The sequence below is a fragment of the Carettochelys insculpta genome, chromosome 28 (assembly GCF_033958435.1).
Source record: "Carettochelys insculpta isolate YL-2023 chromosome 28, ASM3395843v1, whole genome shotgun sequence".
Taxonomy (NCBI): domain Eukaryota; kingdom Metazoa; phylum Chordata; order Testudines; family Carettochelyidae; genus Carettochelys; species Carettochelys insculpta.
Genome location: NC_134164.1, coordinates 1,926,310 through 1,948,437, shown reverse-complemented (window position 1 = coordinate 1,948,437; position 22,128 = coordinate 1,926,310). Strand labels below are relative to the sequence as shown.

Genomic DNA, 22,128 nt, shown 5'->3' with positions numbered 1-22,128 from the left:
TCCCTTGAGCATGAACTGGGCCTAACTATTGAAGGGTTGGGAGTTGGGTTAATTCTTATTCCTAACTATAAAAAAACCCTTTAAATGGGCTTCTTTGCAGCCTCTAGCTAACAGGTGCCTCCCCAGGAGAAAGGAGAGCCTATCACTTTAAAAAAAAAAAAAAAAAAAAAAAAAAAAGCTTGGTGCTACCTCAGTTTGTGCCTCCCTCACTGTTGGTTCAGACTTTTAAAATAAAATATCCTCAAAGGAATTGTGTATCTGGTTTAAGTGTGCTGGGATACCCTCCAGCAGGCAGCAGCTGCTGCTGTAAGGCTTTCATCAGTGTCCCTGACCAAACTGAACTTAATTCTGGTAAACTAAAGCTACAGACTTGGGTTAGTGGGTTAAAAGGTTTCATGCTTTATCAACTGCTCAGGACCCTTGAGGCCTTAATCTTCCCCAGCCGTCTGAGGGCAGGTGGTTCTTGATGGGGATAAACTAAGGAAAAACAGCATGAAAGGGAGGGTGGGCTCAAGTAGGGATGTTCCAAGGAAAACAGCTGCTCAGACGAGCTGCCTTTTGTACGGCAACTGCGAGTTGCTAAAATCTTACCTCCTTCCCTGCCCAGAGTGATGTGGCTTGGGAGAGCATATATTGGGAGCAGGACTGCTGGCCACCTATGTGCAGCAGTCTCAACTGTCTAGCAAAAAGAAATGCAGGGCACTCTGCAAGTACAAATGAAATGCAAGAACGGTTCCCCTAGGACAAAGTCAGCGGGGCAGAGTTGTGACCACTTCTTGCATTGGGCAAGTGTATAGAGAGGTTTTTGGCAGGGTTAACTCAGGAATGAAGAGGGACTTGGTGTGCACTGTTATGGGCTCTTCAGTGGTCACATGCAGGGCTTCCTTGAGCCCAATTCCTTTGCTACCTACTCAGCAGTAGTTTGGCAGAGGGGTGACTTAGTATGTGATGGGTTTGGCAGGGCTCCCTTGAGTTGCAAGTGACAGCAAGGCCTGATTTGCCTCTGGCTGCAGCAATTCTCCAGAAATTCTTGGGACAAGAGCTGGCGACAGGGAAGAGGAATAGGAGAGAGGTTAGTGCCAGTCAAGTCAAAAACACAGTCCTGATAGCAGCTTAGGCCAGATCTACACTAGACCTTGAATTGATTGTAGATATGCAATTCCAGCTATGGGAAGTGGCCTAGCTGGAATCTGTGTAGCTGTGATTGACTTACTGGGCTTTTGTCAGGGTGATGGACAGGAGAGTCTCCCATCCACCTCCCTTACTCCTTGAGATTTGAGGTGTACAGGGGCTTGACTGTCAACCCCTGCTAGTTTGATTTCACGTGTCCCCACGAGGCATGTGAAATCAAACCCTGGAAGATCACCCCTGACTGAGTCAATCTATGGGGTAGTTAGAGGTACCCTTAGACAAGCTGTATTACATTATGGGGAGCATGTGCCCTGGACTGATGCTTGCAGCCTGCCATGGGGAATAACCTCACGCTGCAAACACTGCAGCCTACTGTGGACTATTTCAATAAGCAACAAGTTGCTCTATTTCTCGGTATGACCAACTGACTGCTGATTAAACCAGAGAGGGAAAAGTACAGACCTAGGTTGCAGTAGTGGTGTGTTCTGTCCTAAGCTCGTACTGCAAGTCATGGACAGTCATGAAAAGAAACCAGGCATCCTGCTTCTGTGTATGCAGCCTAAAACAGAGCCAGGGCCATCCATTACTATTAAGTGTCAAGTGTCAGAGGCCAAGGCAGCATTGCTGTTCTGCTCCCAGGAACCCCCCACTTCTCAGCAGCAGCCATGGCTAAAGGGTGACAGGTTGTTATGACAGTCTGCCAGATACTTTACATAAACTTGTTCATTCCCTTTAGCGAGCAGTAGGAGACAGGAGCAGAGTTCCATGTAAGCAGGCTGCTCTTGTGGCTGCTCAGGAGAAATTCAAATGCAGCCTGCTGATTAGCACAGCACCCACTGCCAGGGTTGTCTGAGCAATACCTACATAGGGCAGAAGGGGCCTCCTGTGCAAACAAGTCTCACCAGCTTTAGAAGCCATGCAACTGATGGAAGTTTCCAAAATTATCTCTGCCACTGTTGTTACTCAGTGCATCAAAATAGCAACTAGGCCCCCACCCCTGATTGAGGAAAGTGAAGATTTTATACAAAAGTATTTGCGTGAGACCAACAGGTTTCTTTGCAGGATTTAGAACATCCTTCACAGAATGAGTGTGTCTTTCTGTGAGGACTTTGAACCACTCCAGTTTTGCTCCAAAGTGAATGGAGATAAGGCAGATAATGTAAAACTGTTTAAGTATTAGAAATGCCGCCAGATGCATTTTTCAAGAGGAGTTTTGGTAGTTCCACTCTAAATTTTGCTGTCTCCCGAGGAGGTACTACTACTTGGAGTTGACGCAACAGGGGCATTCCTGGTTTGAGAGCTAGTCAGGGTGAAGTATTTTCCAAGGTTGCACACAGAGCTGAGACACCCTGTCAATTGTTACATTTTTCCCACCTTTCTCCCTGTTGGGTGAAACTCACCTAAGCAGGAGCCATATAAGCATTTGCAGGTGAGCCCCTGGCTCTTGTAAATGCTTACAAGAGGGAGCTGCCCCCCTCCTGCTTAGCCTTCATCCTTCTAGGCTGGAGCCTGCCCCTGTGAACTCTGTTGTAAAATGAGCAAATAGAGCTACAGCTCAAAGCTCACTTACCCCAGGGCTGGTTCCAGGATTTCATTTTACAACTGCTGATGGTGCCTGGGGATGGTACCTTTCACCAGAGGCTCTCAATGCTCAGTTAAAAGCTAGATTGGGAGAGCAGAGGTTCCTCCTTTTTTGTATGAAAGGCAAGTTCAAGTCATTAACTTTCCTGAGACCACAGAGAGAGAGAGAGAACCTGTGTGTCTGACCATGGAACTGGTTCTTAATTTGCAGCTGATGTCCAGCAGAAAGCAGTGGGGGAAGGCTCAATTCCAACAGGGTATTTTTTTCCCCACCTTTGTGGCTGAGCCTAGGTTGAAATTTGTGCTTGTGAGAGTTAGTCAGAATTTCCCAGCCTGCCCAGCACACAGACCACAAGTGAAAAAAAAGCTACTTCTGCCTCAAATGCCAGAGAGTTTCAAAGCAGCAAGTCAGAGGAATATTTCCCTGACAGTTCCATTCACTTCTGGGCTGTTTGCCCAAAGCTGTCAAGTGTCACTTTGGGCAGCCAGACTTTGGCCTCTTAATACAAACTCGAGGTAGAGGGGAAGGGGCTTAACCAACAATCTCTCTTGCTGCCTTCCCCCTCAGGCAGCACGGGATGGCTCAAGCTGCTTCCCTGCTGCTCTGTAATCAGGTGAAGTGGAGCTCTTTGTTTTCAAAAGCAGGCAGTATTTCTCCACTGATTGTTTCTATGCTCTCAGCAAGAGCTGTGAGGGAATGTCATTTCTAACAGGCATCAGGCTGTTCTGTTGTTACTCACCCCTGGGGCCAGCCAGTTCAATGTTAACAGTCTCATTAAGCACCTGGAGGGCAGCCTCCCCACCCCAACTTCCCCTAGACAATGTAGGATTCTGGTGAAAGGCTTGGTGTTGTTGACTGTTGGGGAAATCATTTCTGCTCTCCTGAAAGAGTCCCTCAAAGCCCCACTCCTAATAGTGGTGGGAATAGACACTAGCTCATCAGTCCCTGCCCCATTCCAGCCACTTGCTGCAGGATTAACATTATTAGGAGGAAAGCCAGACAGCCTGTTCATAAGCAAGTTAGTCCATGGGCACTTGACTACACTAAAGCCTCTTCTGCTACCTGCTGCAATTTATTTCACCAGAACCCTTTATGGAATCCAACCCTTACTACCTTCCATTGGCTGGACACTAATACAGGCATAACACCCTCAACTGCCCCAGCAGAGGCAAAGTGCACATATAACCTGGATTCCAGTTGGCTGTAGAGAACAAGAACTCCTGTGGCACCTTACAGACTAACATTTTGGAGCATAAACTTTTGTGGGCAGGACTTCAGAAGGTGCACAACCCCACTCATGCATCGGACAAAGTGGATCTTTGCCCACAAAAGTTTATGCTCCAAAATCTCTGTTAGTCTATCAGGTGCCACAGGACTTCTTGTTCTTGAAGCTACAGACTAACAGGGCTACCTCTCTGATACCTTTGGCTGTAGTTTCATGTCACTAAACCAGCAGCCCTCTGATTGGCTGACCCTGCTGTCATTGGCCATCAACAATTAGACACTCACTCTTTCTTCTTGCCCTAACTACATAACTCCAAAACCTAATGTCTCGGCCATTGGGTCTGCCTCCCAGTAACAGCAGACCCCAGTGTTAAGGTTCAAAGAGTGTCAGAAGAGGCAACAGCACATTTCCTATTCTACCATGACATGTGAGGTGGCCAAAACAAAATGCCAACGTAAGTGTTGTGATGCAGAACTCTTGACGTGTGTTCTTGCTTGCCAGTTTGCAACATTCTGTCAGTCCTAATGGGTCAGTACAGGACTCAGGGAGGCTTTACGGTATGATTTGTTTTGAAGTTCCTGGGACCCTGGCCCCATTAAGAGACCTTTATAAAAAGCACTGCTAAAGGGAGGTAAAAGCTGATGACACGGCACAGAATTCAAGAACTGGAGGGGACCTCAAGAGGTCATCCAGTCCAGTCACTGCACTCACGACAGGACTGAGCACCAAATCATACCTGATGGGTGTTTCTCTGTCTCCAGTGACAAAGATTCCATAACCTCCCTCAGCAATTTACTCCTGTGATTTACCACCCTGATGGTTACTAAGTTTCTCATGATGTCTAACCTAAATCTCCCTTGCTGCAATTTAAGCCTCTTGTCCTATCATCAGAGGCCAAGGAGAATAATTTTTCCTCCCTCCTCCTCGTAACAGCACTGGCTGTCACACGAAGGAAGCCTCATGGACAGGCTCCCAGGTTCTGGGAAAATGTAGCCCAGTCTACTTAAGTGACCTCCCCACACAGTGGCAAAGCAGGGAAGAGCATGGGAAGGTGTGATGTTACATATATATGGTCATGCAATTCCACTGCTGCAAACTGTATCCAGACATAACACTCACTGGTCAGAGACTACCAAAATCAAGGCGCATCTCCTTTACAGGAAACGCTAGAGCCCCAGGAGATTTGACTCAGGAGCTTGCACTTGACACTAACCTCCCAGACACTTGCTCCCTTCAGATGGAAAGTAAAAATAAATAGGCTGCTGTCTGGTCTGAATTCTTGCCTCCGTTGCCACCTGATTTACAAAGGCACAGGCCCATAAACCATTCTGCACCAGCAATCCAGGCCTGTTGAAAGCAGACAGCTGCAGCAACACGTTAACTGTTCTATGCTTGTGGAAGACTCCATCACAACAGCTGCAGAAGGGAGCAATTTAGAGAGAGAAGTAAAATCAGGATTATAAATCTAAAATTTTATTGAGACAAAAAACGGACAGAGCTTGGTATGAAGTTAAAATCCAAACACTTACTTTACATTTAAACAATGTTTTCACAGAAACCTAAACACATGCGTTTAAAAAAAGGTTTGTACAATGCAGTTCTAGATACAGATCACCCTACAAGGAGGTGCCAGGAGCCTGCAGGAGCGCTAATGACTCCAAACATTAAATATTTCAGTATTTTTAATAAATCCGTTTGATTTAAAAAATTTCAGCAGAGGAACGGAGCTGACTCCGGTGCTGAAGTTTGGGTTTGAAAACAAATCACTTGTGATGGAGGATTCTGAACTGATTTCATCTCCCTCCCACATTACACAAATAGGATTAAAAACAGGGAGGCACAGATCACATACGTACAGAGAATAAAGGAGTTCCCAATGCTGCTGGCTGGACAGAACCCATTGGGGTTGAGAAGAAATCAAAGAGAAATCAGAACTTTCTCTAATGTCACGAAATAGCACCTGAACGGAAAAGGGGCAGAAAGGCTGTGAAGGGAACTGGCACCAATTCCCTCCCTCTCACAATGCACATGTCAGCAGCCCTGGCAGTTGTGTGTCTGGAGACATTGCTAATTACAGGCTTGCACCTTTGCTGCATGCCTCCCCACAACAGCACTAGGGACATTCACAGCTTCACACTCATACAACTGTCTCTGCCCCCTAGTCCTATTATCAATACTTGGGGGTTTAAGTTAAAGAGGATTATAAAAAAGGATTCTGGTCATGGATCTGGAACACTGTCAACCGCACCTCCCACCCCATTAAACAAAAGGACCCCCCTCCCCCCACAAACATACACCAGTAATAGCAAAAAGAAAAACCTACACACATGCTACGCTGTAAAAATGCAGAGTTAACACTATGGGGAAGAAGGCTGTGGATTGCTGAGATGGTCTTTGAAGAACATGCAGTATCCGTCTGCTCTCCCTTTCCCCAGCCTACCCATCACCAGGAACCATTCTTCACAGAAGGGGCTCTCGCTTCCTCTCCAGAAAGCTGCAGAACAAACAGCCTTGAAACATGACCCCTCCCCCCTCCCCTCCGGCTGGTTTGAAGCTGGACACTGGTGTCCACTGAGCTACATGGAACACTTGAGCAGCTGCAGGGCACAGAAACCACACTCTTCAAAGGGCATCTTCTCAAGCCACCTCTTCTCTAAGTTGAGGTGCATTCTCACCATCGCTCAAACCCAGTCTGATCTGATCTTTGTACAGAGATTGGCCAGAACAAGCATCTTAGTTCTTGTCCTCTTTCTTGTCGTCGTCTTCCGAGGGGTACGAGTGCCATGTCAGTCTCTCCTCATAGAACGAGATGACCACTTGGGGACACTTGATGTTGGCTTCCTTTGCAGGGACCAGGTCAGCCTCATCAGAGTTCTTCCTACAGGGTGAAGCAGAGGTACAGTGAAGGGACTTGGAAGCAGATATCACTGGAGTGATCCGAGAGGCAGCAGGTACGTCAAGGAAGGCCTCAGTCAGATGGGTTTTCCACGCAACACTCCAAATGGCTGAAGGACAGGAAGCCCACCAAACAAGAGGATTGTGGGGAGCAGTGGTCAAAGCTGGAGACCTGTCCCCATACATCTCAGCTGCAGTAGGCAACACCCAGCGAGACAAGGAGCTCCCACCTCTGGCCACAGCTTGGATTAAACAGACCTAGATGCCTCTTGCCCCAGTGCTCCTTGACACAACTGAGGGGGAAGCTGTGTCTGGTGCGGCTCTATTCCAGGCACAGAACAGGAGGCTTTCCTCTGCCCAAGTTAGTGCCTGTGGCAGAGACTTCAGGACTCTCAAAGGTTCTGCCTGTTGACAGCGCCATGGAGAGAGATTTCAGGCCAGCTAGCCAGGCCGCCCCGGGGGGGCCGCTCCTTGTCTCTCTGGCCAGAGTAAGTGAAGAAAGTGATGGACACGGACACTCACCATTTCATTAAGAACATGAGCTCCCCACTGGAATCTGTGGCACCAATGATCCGCTCAGGTTCAAACCCCCGGGCAAAGCCTCGTGGTTTCTCTGACTGAAAGACAAAGAGGGACATTTTTAGAAGCTGCTGGCGCATGCGTGAGCTGCTGTGCCATCAATGATGCAGACTTCGCTGGAGGACTGTTGAGTGGGTGACTGGGCACCCCTCAGGCTGTGTGTGTCTGCAGAGAGCGGAATGGGCTGTGCATGCTCAACGCCCCACGAACTACGAGGAGGTTTGCAAGGTCTGAGGCAGAGCAGTGGGGCTTGCCTGCTGCTGCCCATGATGTACAGAAAAGGACTTGTTTGATCTCCCTGGCTGTGGTCATACAAAGTTGAAACCTTGCTTGGCAACTCCCTCCTGCCACTAGTCATCAGGCCAAGAGGACGAAGCTGGACCAGGAGAGAGACGCATGCCCATGCTGTCCGTGGCAGTGAGGCCCTTTTCTTCTCTCTCGTCTGCACATAACTTGCAGACTCCACCAACCCTTGGGGGCAGCGGGCACTGCCTGGGTTTGCTGCTCTGTGCCCCCACCCGCTTCCTTTGTTTTGTCCTGGTGACCGGCACCCCAGTCCCCTTTGGACACTATTTCCCCATAGTCAGGGACTCCTGGGGTTGGTGTGGGGACCGTCATTGCACTGGTGCACTCTGCCCACTATCCCAGGAGGGCACCTCAGGTTGGTTCTAAGCACTGCCTCAGACTTATCAGCTGACCCCTGGGGCTCGGGAGGGGTGGCTGGATCTCTGACCCCCTGCCCCTGAGCAGGGAATGGGAGAAGAGAAAGAACATTTTGGGGCAGCTCTGGATTTTAAAGCACTTCCCAGACACAACAAGCCCCTCTCTGGGGTTGGCATCCACTATCACCTATTTTGAGTGGGGAAGGGGGCTGGCTACCATCACAGGCTGTCTGCAGCAGTGCTGCACCTAGAACCAGAGGGCTGGCTCCCTGCCCTCTTCTCTCACTACTACCGACTAGTGATGAATCCAGGAACAACTCTCCCTGGAGGTGAGGGGCTGGAGAGCTTCTCCCCAGCTGTCTTGCCTCACCTCTTCCTTTTTCTTCTTTGGTTTGCTCTCCTCCCCTCTGTCCTCTGTGTCAGACTCAGCTTTGCGTTTACTCCCCTCCGATTTCTCACTCTCATGCGCAGTTTTCTGGGACTGGAGAAACTCTGCGATGAGGTCGGGGCAGTCGAGATTCTCCTCTGGCTCCCATGTATTATCCTCGCTGAAAACAAAGGAGACAGCTTGCTCTCACTACTAGAGCCTGTGGCTCAGAGTCAGTGAAGGGAGACCCTGGATATGAGCCCACAGAGATGCTACCAGAACTTTAGCTCTCTACACCCTGAGTTCTGGGTCCCTGCACTGGGGGGGAAGAGAGAGATGTCAAAGCTGCTGCCCCTCACAGACTTGCTCTGGTGGGTAGATGTAATCCACTCGCATGCCAGCGCAGCAACACTTCACTGACAAGCTCAGACTTGGCTTTCTAGGGAGAGGAAGAGGAACCCTTTAAGGCAATGTCTCCCCCATATACCAAGTGGGGTTGACCATCCAGTCGAGAGAGGACGGTGGGGCTGGGGACTGCCATGGTCTCTGACCAGCCCATTCCAAAGGTTCCTCACACAGGAGGGAAGTGAGACCTTCTTGCCCACCCAGCTAGACTGGTGCTCTCTCAATATAGTATATCATCTTTATCTTCACAAGCCTCGGCAGGGCAGGGCAATAATCCCTATTTTACAGCCAGGGTACTGATGCACGGACAGACTATGTGATTTGCCCAAGGTCACACATGGAGACTGTACCGGAGTAGGGAACTGAACCTGGGCCTCCCAAGCCCCAGACTAGCAGTGAAACACTGTCAGCACAAGGAGGGATCACAGACTGGACTGCATCCTGTCCACTTACTCTGAGAAGCCTTTCCACTTGAGCAGATACTCCACTTTGCCCTTCACCACTCGTCGGTCTAGGACCTTCTCCACCACATACTCCTCTTCTTCTTCCTCTAAGACCTCCTCCACTTTCTTCTTGTTCTGCTTTTTTCCCATTGTGCTGGCCAGTTTTTCAGCTTAAGGGCGACGCTGCTAAAGTGGGGAGACACACAAACAAGTCAGGGTGGGAGTGGGAGGAGCTGCAACGCAAGGAGGCTGGGACATTAATACTGCTTTCTAAAAGAACATACATACAGTAGACCCCCGACTTATGCGGGGCTTGCAATCCCTGTGTAAGTCAAGTTTCCCGCACAACTTGGGGGAGCCAGGAAACTGAGGAGGGCACAAGCCCTGGTCAATTTCCTGGCTCCATGTAAGAGAGGGGAGCTGGGGACAGGAAGCAGCCTGGCTCCCCTCTGCTTGCAGAGCTGTGCTTCTGGGCAGCAGCTGAGCCGGACTCTGGGCTGCCCCCACTGACAGGAGCAGCTGCAGCCCCTGACAGGAGCTGGGAAACTGACTAGTGCAGCAGTGCTGGTCAGTGTGCAGTTTCCTGGGAGCCAGGCTCCAGCCACTCACAGGAGACAGGAAACAGACCAGCACACCAGTGGTCAGTTTCCTGGCTTCCACCAGCAGAGGGGAGCTGGGCAGCAGACAGCCACAGAGCAGCTTTGAGCTGCGCTTAACTCGCGTTAACACAAGTTAAGTGCGACTCAGAATTACGCATTTTGGGGGTTTACCGTAGGTTCAACGCCTAAGAGGCGGAGGGCGATTGCCTGGCAGAATAATCTTGCTCATTTAAGATAAGAGGCTTCCCACTGGATAATGCTATTAAACAGATACACATACATCCAGTCTCCTCTCCAGGCAAAACAGTCAAACCCCCCCATACCCTCAGTTTCCATCTCTTACCCCATCACATTCAAGCTGCCCATCCTCACCTTCAGGGATCTCTGTCCTGCCTGCCAAATTCTGACCTCATAGTACCTGCCACCATACCAGCTTGTGTGCAGAGCAAAGTCCCAATAGCAGAGCAATAGGAATTTTCCTCCTTACAAAACAGCCACACTCAGGACAGGCCTGAGCCATTCTCCAATGAGCTGCAGAACTACCCCTCTTGGGAAATGGCCTCCCATGTCTTGCTTCATTTCTGTCTCCTATCTAGAAATTTATAGCCCCTGCCTCCACTTCCACAACTACATTTATCTTCAAAACGCACCAGTGTGGCAGCGAAATTCCCATTTTACCAATGGGAATCTGAAGCACAGAGACTAAATGATTTACCTAACCCCACAGGGAGTCTGGGACAGAGCCACAAACAGAATGCAGGTCACCCAAGCTCTGTCAAGTGCCTGGCATTGGCGACTATAGAAAGGCAGGCTATGTAGACCTTTGATCTGACCCAGTACAGCTGTTCCTATTGTATGCCTTCATCACCTGACCAGCCTTCCTCACTTCAGCTACTTAGTTCAACTCAGTGTGCAAACCTCTGTGTTGCATAAAGCATTTCCAAACAAGATAGCAGCAGCAGAACAGCACGACAGGTATCAGAAATGCTTCTTCTCCAAGGTAGCTTCCTGACACATTCCCTTATAATCAACTCCCCTTTTGTTGCTTTGGGGGAAGGTGCTAGATCATGCTTAGCCTGGGATATTTAGTTAGCTCCCTACCCAAGCTATGGGTGTCACCCATGTTCGACTGCTGTTTAAATATGAGCTGCTCCATGTAAACCCAGCACCAATTAGGAAGCAGTGGAGGGCGTGGGCAGGGAGCTCTGACACTGACTCACTTTGTGGCCACCGGCTAATTCCTCTGATAGTTTGCTCCTCAGGAAAGGGAATGCAATAACGGGCAAATATTCTGGCTTCTGTGTTTCCTCGTCACACAAGCAGAGTCTGCTGCAAATAAGGCACATCCATGTCAAGTGTTAGCTGGGCCTTGCAAGCAAGCCAAATTCATTGCCCAACTGACAGGATGCTCCAGGAGCAGAACACGACAGCTCTGCAAACACCTCCCGCTCATGCATGGGGCCTGTGCCTCAACCTTCCCAGGAATGGAGACTCCCTATCACAGATCTTGATTCCTACAATGAAAAGGCCTTCTGATACCCATGCCTCTATCCTCCCTACAGTACAGGTGTTTCTGGCACCATCCATCTAAGTGGCATTCTGAGCCACCAAGGATTTTTGGTCTCAATTAGTAGCTGCACTCACATTTTAGCATGACACTAGGGCAGCATGGTCCAGTCAACATAGTGGCTGCCCCATGTTAGTTGGAAGTAAATAGATCTTGGGGATCTGCCCTGGTAAGGGAGGGAGGGCAGAAATCTACAACCAGCAAGTCTTTGGTCAATACTACAAAGTGCAACACACTATCTGCGTGAGGGCGGCAGGAAAGCTGTGACTAGAATGCTGATCTTTTGACTCCCAGTCCTGTACCTTAACCACTATGCTCACGCTGCCAGTAGGAATTATTCTTTTCCAGTCAAACCAGAACAGTTTGTGCAGCTGGCAGAGTTTTTGCAGCCTAAGTGCTATGGAACAATATGCCATTGATCCTAATGAAAGAAACCTTGCCAAGCAAACGACTACAGCGAGGTCAGACATGTCACCTGTCAAGAGATTTTCTCCAACAGAGAGGCCATTTTGTATTGCATGTGAGAAACAGCCACTCGCAAAAATCTTGAGAGTTTGGGTTAGCTTGAAGAGCAGAAAATTAAGAGACTTGTAACTGTGCTGAGCCTGTGGGCCATCCTCTGCACTGAGGGACCTGTTTCAACAGCTCAAGTATTGTTTCTGTATGTACCCCACAGTTGGTCACGATGCTCATGACAGTGCTAGGCTATGCAACTGACAATGAGAGACACAAGGTAGGTGACGTAACATCTTTTATTGGACCAACGTCTTTTGGTAAGGGAGACAAGCTTTTGAGCCACACAAAGTTCTTCTTCAACTGACAAGACCCGCTGAGGAGGGAGGCACAGGTGTAAACCAAACAGACCTCACTGTGGGCAGTGTAATTCAGAAACACCAAAGCCACCGCTGGCCGAGTTTTTAGGAGCCACAGTCAAGAACACAGTCAAGAGATGCGCTGCTTCACTTCCCTATTTCATTTCTTCTAGATGCTCTGTGTGCAGTGAGGTGCTTGGAAAGGCAGAGCCTCTGAGGCTTTTCCCTTAGGCAAACGCCATGACTCACTGGATGTGGGGCCCTGTGACCCTCTCTCACACTGATCTCAGTTGCTCAATTCTGGACCCTAGCTTGTCACTCAGACCCAATACCCGCACTACAAGCCTTCTGTCATCTCAGCCACAGCAACTGGAACTGGGTTTGCTGGAAGACAGAATTTAGCTCCAGCTGCCAATAGGCAACCTGTCCTTTGGGCCTTGCTCTGAGCACAGGCATCAGGCAACCACTTCCACAGAATCTGGGCTAGCCATTTCCTGATAACGGAGATTCCCAAAGAGCTGGCCCTCAGCAGCACTCTGCCTTAATGCTGAAAGCTGTGCCCCATTTATGAATGGGGTATTCACAGGTGTAGCAATGGAATCTAGACTAGGTCGATCCATTACACCAATTACTGTTCGGTGACCTTGGAGCCCGCCAGGAGTCCCAATGCCATTTCAAGTGATTAAGTGTCCCACAACACAAGCACAGCTGGGCAAACAACTGAGTTTGGGGTTCGAAAATATGCAGAACTGCAATGAACTAAACCTGAAATTTGCAAAAAGTTTTGGCAAATTAAAAAAAGGGGGGGGTGTCAAACAAACCTCAGTGAACACAAAATGCTGTGTGTTATCAGAAGGGTACCACCTGTGCTTCTGGCCCACTAACGCTTAACACCGTGGGTAAGGCATTCACCAGGGATTTTGGAGACCCACATTTAACTCCCCTCCCCCACCCTGCCTAATGTGAAGAAGGGATTTGAACTAGGTTGCCCGCACCCTAGGTGAGCGCCACAGATACCGGCCTGGGGAATCTTCTGCTGGGCAGGGTTGGGAGACTCAGTATCTCACAGGAAAGCTGCTCCACTTTGTATAGATCATTAAAAAGCCACTGGAGCAGGGACAAAGTGAAAATGACTATAGCTTCATGGTCAGGGCACTCACATAGGACGTGGCAGGCTCAAATTCAAGCGCCTAATTCAAAGACTTTTGATATAAAGCAGCCCAGTCCCAAGAGGAGGGAGAGAGAAATCTGCATTCGGATATCCCACAGCCCAGGGTCCATGCCACTCCCTTACAACACCAAAGACCCAAGTTCAAATCCCTTCTTGACATCAGCTAGAAGGGAAAACTGAACCCCAGTTTGCCAAACACTAACTGCTGGGCTATAAATTAGTAGGTCCTTCCCTCCCAGCACATACTTGGTGAGCAGTGCCTCAACCTTGAAAAGATAGTGTGGCTGAATGTATCTGGTGAATTTACACCAAACTTGCAAATATGCTCATCCCTCACCATATGAGCACAACTGGTTCCCAAATTTCTGCTCGTAGGCGAAAACTTGTAAGAGTGAAACTAAATTCCCATTAAAATACATGTAAAAGTCTCTGATTTGTTCCAAGTGCTTGTAACTTGATATAAACCAGTTCATTTCAGGTACTTTTGTGATGTATTTGAATAGTTCGGCACCAGAAATAGGATGTAGTATATGTATGTAGAGCAGGGATTCCCAGCCTAGGGATTGGGACCCAAACATGGATCACTATTAGATTTGTTAAGGTCACCAGCTGAGCAGTTCAGAGCTGCATGTGGCTGTTAAAGAAGCCATTTGCAGTTTCTTAACACTGCTGCCTCAGGCAGATGTCTATCACTAGAGATAGCAATTACCTTATGCTTAGGTGCTGAAAGCTTAACACTTGATTTAATTGGTTTTAACGACTGTTACCTGCTGGGAGCCACCCAGCCTAGCAGTCCCAGTGAAGAGGCTACAGGAGGAGGAGGAGTGTCTAAGGCTTGGGCTGTTTAGGGCTGTCATCGGGTTCGGGGAATCTAAGGCTGGGGGAGGTTTAGGGATGGGGTGGCCTAAGACTGGGAGAAGTTTGGGGCTGCAGGGGGGTTCTAAGGCTGGGGGCAGTTTAGGGCTGCCGCAGGGGGTGCAGGTCTCTCTGTTTCCCAGCTAGGGACCACGTGGCTTGCTCATATTAGTGGGGGAAGTTCACTCATTTAGTGAACATAGGTGGGTATACGTGTCCCTCCGTTTAGCAAGTACTCAACAGGAAAGTACTCTTTAAACGAGGGATGTGTGTACACCTCACCGAAGACTGCATTTTGAATAATAAACTTTGTGCAAAAGTTTATGCCCAAATCTAATCTTATTCCCTTACCCACCCCACATCTCACCTAAACTAACCAGCCCACTGCTGGCAACCTCAGTGGTGGGGTCAAAGGTTGATCTTCTCCTGCTACAGATATCTGGCTCCTGCAGGTCAGGAATAAGGGCAGGGTCGTGTGGTGGAAGCTTGCTCTGCCGATGCCTGCACTGTTGTTGACATTGGGCACTGAGGGCACGCAGCATCTCATTCATCAGGGACGGCTGGAATGCGGAAGCAGCATTTTAAAAAGACATCTGAGAAAAACACATCAAGAGTGAGCAACAAGGCTGCTTCCTTCTAAACTCCTGGGTTTAAATACAAACTGACAGGGCCTTTCATCAGATGCCAAACAGAGGCAAACCCAAAGCAATCAGGCTCTGGATTGCCTGCGGTCTTGCTGTTGAGGGAGGCCAGGCTGGTTGGCACCACATCACTCCAACAATGCACAGACTCTGACCACCAACATCTAATCCCCCAGAAGGAGCCAGCAATGCAGCAGGAAGCAGAGAGCTCAGGTTTCACTCACAGAGGGCTCTGGAATTCTCCAGCAGATCCTCAGGCGACAGCTTAATACTCCACTCCCTACAGCAAAAATACAGGAAGAGGTGCCACAAAGGGAGGCAATGAAGAGCCTGAGGCACTGCTGGTAAAAGGAGAATTCCAAGAGGCTCCATGCTTCAGCAACGGCACCTGACTTACTTGAAACCAGATTGGATCTTGGGGCTCCAGTCTCTCTGCAGGGACACACTTTTTCCCCATAGGCCTAGTGAATTTCAGTCACAGATGCTGCAGACGCTGTGATTAATGCTTAGAGACAGAGCGTGTTTGCAAAAAGCGTCTAATATTCAGCTAGGGAGATCATTCAACTGGTTCTGTGGTCGATGAGCCTACCTACTGCAACCAGCTCATGGACTGTGTTATACAGTACACTTCCCACATAATGTGCTTTGGATCAGCACAGATGAGACACGAAGCGCTGGTGCAGTCTCAATTTTAATTGAGATACTACAAGATAACAGTCACCAGACAGCTGATTTTCCGGAGATTGATTCTTGACTAGCAGAACTATCGTCCAGCGCTGTGACTGCTCCTGCAGAGACCCTGACATGCTGACGGTGTTCCTTTTGGAATAGTTTCTATGCCAGAAACTGCATCTGGCTTTGCCCTCAACTGCCTGCATCCAGTAAGAGGCTTTGGGCAGATATATGAACTGGCTACAGCTTGCAGTTCCAATCTATTCCTACACATAGTGCATATATTGTCCTTACTACTTTGAAAGCTAAACAAATCAGTGTCTTTAACCATAATAAAATGACAAACCCTGTTGAAGTTTGAGAGAGAAGACACTACAGCCTCCAGTGATAGTAAAAACTCAGAGCCTGCACTTCCCGAAGAGTAATCAAAGGGCTTGTCTAAATTTTAAATGTGACAGCAGCACATTCTCCCACCAGCAAAGGCAATCCATCTTCCCAAGGGGAAGTAGTTAGGTTAATGGAAGAATTCTTTCATCTACCGGGGGCCTGGTTAGAGTAAATATACCCCTCAAATGAGTGGATTTTTCACACCCCTAACCAATATAGTAATTCCAACCGAATTTTCTACTGCAGACCAGCCCTAAATGGACAAGTTCCGTTAAGAAGCTGTCCTGTTTCCAGTGAGATTTTGGCCTTAAAGGCACAGATCCTTTGATGACTTGAGTGCACCAGCAGTCTCAGAAATTAATGAACAAGTGTCCACATCACCAGAGAACAAGTAACCTCAGCACCAGAGGCAAGAAATGCTAAATGGCACTGTCACCCCTGTCAGGACTGATGCACCAATTGTGGGAGTGGGGGGATGGAGCATGGAGGGGAGGGATGGGATGGGGAGAAGAGTGAGCTTGTCCTGGGGTTACCCATGCTGTACCTGTTCTTTGCTCTCCAGAGTCCTCAAGCAAACAGATTTCACTATCACTATATTCATTCACGTAAGGTTACAGTTAGAAGAGATACCAAGTCACTTTTCCCACCCTCATATCCAATATAGGGTGTGCCCCACTACTTTCCTGGTGAAATTGGTCAGATCTAACCAGGTTCATTGCTATTCTACAGTCTAATCCTCACATTTAAGATTTTCTTCCTAATATTCAGCTTCAGTTATCTTTTGCTTATTGTCTGGGAAACAGCCAACTCTGCATTAAAGTGATTTTCTGATCCAAGATCAAAAAGGACTTAACTGATAACATTTCCCACCCTCACTGGACCATGTTAAGCACCAGCATAGGGGATAAAGAGACATTCTTTATAAGGGCTAAAACAGAACATTAGAAAGGGAGAGAAGAGCTTCATGTCAGCAGTTAAAAGGAAAATCCAAGACACATTAAACCACTTGAAAGAATTCAAACCCCAGTAAAGGCAATGAGGAAAGGGGCCCAACCTAAAGTATATACAAAAACCTCCTTTACCGAGACAAGAATAGCAGACAGAGGGGTAAGACTTCAACTCTGGCAACAACACGACCACACTTTACTGCATGGCCTGCTGCAGAGCAGCATCCAGGTAGCCAAAGAATTACAAAGCAAGCCCAAGAAAAAGCAAACAGATGTATTGGATGGAGGGAGCATCAGCCTCTTTAGCTGCAAAATGTGCTTTCTTTAGAGGAGACTTCGATAACTTACAGATAGAAGACTAAGTGAACATAAACACAGTGAAGATTCAGAGATTTTTTTCATTTGAATGCACTCAGTCCAACTCCATTGACTCAGAGGATTAAAAATTAAGTGGAACTTTAATGCTTTATTACTTAATTTCCCCCAATTGCCCTTGCCAAACTTGGCTAGGATCACACTCCTCTTTGATGACTCTGAACATGCCAAGTTTATTCAGCATTTGCCAAGGGAAAGACAGTACACAGGTTTCTGTTGAAATGGGAACAAGTGTATCAAGTTTTGCACTCTCTAGACCTGAACATAACTTCCACTCAAACAGCCTGGGCTGAGACAAAGCAAGATGAAATCTTCAGCATTGATGGAGAATTTAGGGCAAGTGAATAAAGGAAGTAACCTGCCATTTCTTATTCTTTTATTTCAGATTGAGAAAACAATTAATCAACAGCCTGACTTGTCTATTTCTAGTCAGTTACACTGCCTAGCTCTCCAGCACTAACAGGCTATTTCTACGGAGCAGTGTTATTTTGAAATAAACTACTCCAGAAGGGGTTTTCCAGAATAGCTTATTTTGAAATAGTGCAGCTACACACTAAATGCATTTCAAAATAGAGCATCCACACATAATATAGTCTGTTTCAAAACAGAGGCATTGGGTGCACTATGGCTTATTTCAGGTCAGGCTCTGTTTCCGGTCTACACAGCCCCTATTTCAGAACAGGCACTATTCCTCATACAATGAGCTTTGCCAATTTCAAAATGAGGCATCTGTTATTTTGAAATTATTTTGAAATAGCAGTTGCACTGTGTAGATGCTCGCAAAGTTATTTTGAAATAACTTCACTGTGTAGACACACCCACAAAAGGCTGTGATGGTCAGTTTGCAAGCCTGGCAGGAGCTGCTTACTCCAAGCAAATTTCTGTCACATAAGAAAAATTTGGATTCTATGAATCCCGAGTTAAGTTTTTAAAAAGCAATTTTATTTTAATTACTAAAACCTACATTTAGAACCAAAACACTGTAACAGTCCTTTTACTGTACCACTTGATTTTGCAGTCACAGGACACATGCCTCGCCTCTGCCACTTCATTATCCCCAACACTCCCAGCCCAAGGCCACCGTCTCAGAAGGGGAGAGCTACCCCAGCAGACACCCTTGGTAAACCTTCAGGTTTCCAGTCAGCCCCAGTCTCACCCATCCCGTTCCCTCCCACTTTCAACACACAGGAACTTTTGATACAGTTCCAACTCGTCACCAATCTCAATGCCTCCCTAGGTCCCCTTGGTGCAGCTGTACCATCACCATCTATTCAAATATCCACAGTACTCCTGGTGCTGCTCCATAAGAACGGCCATACTGGGTCAGACCAAAGGTCCATCTAGCCCAGTACCCTGTCTGCTGACAACAGCCAATGCCAGATGCCCCAGAGGAGGTGAACCGAAGACAGCGATCAAGCAATTTGTCTCCTACCATCCATCTCCCACCTTCCATAGTTTTGTTCTCTTCCCTCCTTGGCACTCTGGAGCTGAATCCAGTTCCACACCACTTCTTTGCCCCATCCTCACTTCTCCCAGTGCAGCTTCATCTCCCCTAAGCCTGGTTCCCCTTGTAGGCACAGCTTCTTCTTTACATACCCCATTGTTCCCATTATGAAGGCAGCTCCACGTCCAGTGCCCCCACCCTGTTTCTTCAGACCAGCTCCACTACCACATTTCCTGCCCACAAGACCCACTCCACTACAGTCTGTTCTGTCCTCTCCTCCCAAAGCTCCATACCGACCCTCCCTGCAAGGCAGCCCTCAGTGCAGCGCCATCTGCCCCCACACTCTTGGGCCACCATGGAGCAGCACCTCCACTGGCACAAATAGCTTCTCCAAATGTCATGGTGCAGCTGTATCTTCTCCCTTTCCCACAGCTCCTAGCCAGCTGCAGCTCCACACCTAGGCCACCACCTGGGCTCTCTCTTCTGTGAAGCTCCCCTTCCAAGCACACCCCCGACTCCCGCTGACTCCTCATGCAGCCCTCATACCCTACAACCACACCTCACCCAAGACCTCTGATGTAACTCCCCTCCGCACCCAACTCCCCATGCTCCCCCCACTCAGCGCCAGCTCTGCAATGTCTCCGAGCATCTGCCCTCTTCCACCAAGTCCAAACCTCCCCATTACCCCCACGTGGCTCCCACTGCCAGCTCCCCCGCCGACCGTTATTGCAATTCCCTCCAAATCCAGCTCCCCCAGAACCTCCCACAGCTCCAGGCTCTGGCTAATCCTGGGCCTGCAACAGTCCCGCTGCAGCTCCCTGACCTCCCCCCAACCGGCCCCCCCGCAGCCCCCCCAGCCAAACCCCCCAGCAGCTCCCCTCCCCCACCAGTCCCCACCCCCCTGCAGCTCCCCTCCCCCACCAGCCTCGGGCGCTCTCCTGGCTCCCCCCCCCCATTACCCCGCCGCCTGCCCCCCCAGCAGTCCCAGCACCCCACAGCTCCCGCCCCCGCTCACCTTTCACAGCCTCGCCAGTGGAGCCCGAGGGGAAACGGAGCCGGGGGGGGGGGGGCTGCGCGCTGCGGCGGCCGGGCCGGGCTGAGGCGACGGAGGGCGGCGGGGAACCGTTACCGTCGGCGCCGCGCCACAGGCCTGGCCGCTCGCGCTCCGCCTCCGCCAAACAAAAGAGCCCAGCAACTCCCTGTACCCGCCGAGCGCACTGCGCCTGCGCAGCGACCCCCGCCCCCACGCGCCGCACGATGGGATATGAAGTTCTCCGCGGATCACAGCTCCCAGCGGGCGAAGCGCCGCGGGCCTTTCGCCGCGCTGCCTGCTGGGGGTCGTAGTCCGGGTGGGGCGTAGGGGTAGCTTGGCAGCGCCACGCAACTTCGCTGTGTTGAGTCCCAGCCACTTCTCCCTGTCCTGGGCTGCCCCCTCTGCCCTTCTCAATAGCACGTGAGGAAATTGAAGGCTACGACATTCTGTGACGGACAATAGCAGGATTCCCAGCCCCCCAAATACCCAGGCAGACTCGAACCCAGGACGTCTGTGCCGGAGCTGCTGCAGACACTAACACCCCCGCCTCCGGTGGGTTAATCCTGCTTCAGACAGGGGCTGGACTTGGTGATCTTCTGAGGTCCCTTCCAGCCCTAGGATCCTATGATTCTAAATGCCAGCTGGCTCTTGGCAAAGGCTGCTGAGGGGACTTGTTCTGTAAGTTGTCTAGGTGCCACCGCATGAGCTAGTGACCCACACCCCTAGGTGTATGGGTCCTATATGCATATGATGGGTAAGGTTTGGGTGGACCTTGACAGAGGGGCTTAATGCTCCAGCTCCAGGAGGCAGGCGATAAGGGGAGACTCTCCAGTTTCCCCCAAAAAGGAAATTCCAACCCTCCCAGTGAGGAAGACTCACATGAAAACCTGACCCACCTGCCCTGCCCCAGTGGAACACAGGACTCTCCAGAGTGGATCAGACCTGAGGTCTACTTAGCGCACATCCTGTCTCTGACAGTAGCCAGTTCCAGATGCTTCAGAGAAAGATGTGAGAGTCATAGAATACTAGAAGTAGAAGAGACCTCAAGAGGCCAAATCCAGTCCCCTGCCCTCACAGCAAGACCCAGCACCATCTAGATCATCCCTGACATATGCCCATCCTGCTCTTCATTATTGCCAGTGATGGAGATTTCACAAATGTCAGCTGGCGGTAGGAGGACACATGCCTCACCTCTGCAGCTCCATTATTACAGAAGACAACAAATGAAATCTTGCTGAATTTCTACCAGCTTATTATCAAATAAATAAATTGGAATAGAAATACTCACATTTCAGCGTAAGGCATATGAAGCAATAGAAACAAGTTACTGTCTGAATGAACTTTTAGATTGTACTGACTTTACTAGTGTTTTTATGTAGCTTGCTGTGAAACTAGGCAAGTTGATGTACCTGAGAAGACCTGAGTGCCCCCAAGTGTACATGTACCCCTGGTTGAGAAAGGTTGCACTAGAGCACATTACACAACAATACACCAAAAAACAATACAATGCAATATAATATCATCATCGTCAGTCCCTTGACCGAGGTCATTGGGGTGCTTAATATAATATAACACAGATATAACACAACACTGTTCACTGTAACATACTAGAAAACAATACACTGATAAAACACCTTAAGATACCCAACAGCCACTGTTATTTGGGAAGAAAAGGCCCCAGGAGCTTCGATGCCAGTGTGTTCCCCTGTGGCTATATTACTTAATGGTGGTGAGATCTTTGAGCAATTCTTTGTAGGAGAACTACAATATACATTATACCGATGGGTTGTGCATGCTCATGCATACCCACAAATTTCTGCATGTATGAAAGGTGTGGGCCTGAAACATAAGCCCAGGTATCACAGGTCTGGTGTGAGGCCTGAGGCTTAGACCACAATGGTCAAGACTTTGCTGATAGAAAGAAAAGGGAAGCTGTGAGAAAAGAGGCAGGCTCTTACACACAGAAGTTGCCAAGAGCAGGGCAGATATTATGGAAACACTCATACCTAAGAGGTGCTGAGCACAGGCCATAAACCCATTCCAGAGGGAGTGTAGTAGAACACCTTGTTAAACATCTCAGTACCGGCACATACCTCACAGATAACGGGAATATACCAACCTAGGTTCAGGACACGGTCTAAAATGACTTCATGACAGATAGTGACAGAACCCTCACACACAAGGTAATGAGCTGTAACTAAGCAACTTCAGAGCGTGGCAACCTGACACCTCAGGAGTGATGTGTAACTTGTTTGTACCTATGTATAAAAATGTACTCCAAGGGGTACTGCCTATAGGGCAGCAAGACCTCTCCTTGTCTGAGCTGAATCCATTGT

The 22,128-nt window shown here is 49.0% G+C and overlaps 1 protein-coding gene across 2 annotated transcripts; it reads right to left on the bottom strand.

The window, feature by feature from the left end:
• Positions 1 to 3: 3 nt before the first annotated feature.
• CBX1 (chromobox 1) lies at positions 4 to 19,957 on the bottom strand. Of its 2 annotated transcripts, none has more exons than XM_074979255.1 (5): positions 19,775 to 19,957; positions 9,300 to 9,475; positions 8,445 to 8,622; positions 7,356 to 7,450; positions 4 to 6,816 (listed from the first exon to the last, which is right to left on the bottom strand). In XM_074979255.1, exons 2-5 carry the CDS (start codon positions 9,437 to 9,439, stop codon positions 6,672 to 6,674), a joined length of 558 nt encoding a protein of 185 aa, XP_074835356.1. In that variant the 5' UTR covers positions 9,440 to 9,475; positions 19,775 to 19,957; the 3' UTR covers positions 4 to 6,671. The 2 variants fall into 2 exon arrangements, with proteins under 2 accessions (XP_074835356.1, XP_074835357.1); XM_074979256.1 differs by lacking the exon at positions 19,775 to 19,957 and adding an exon at positions 14,661 to 14,880.
• Positions 19,958 to 22,128: the final 2,171 nt, after the last annotated feature.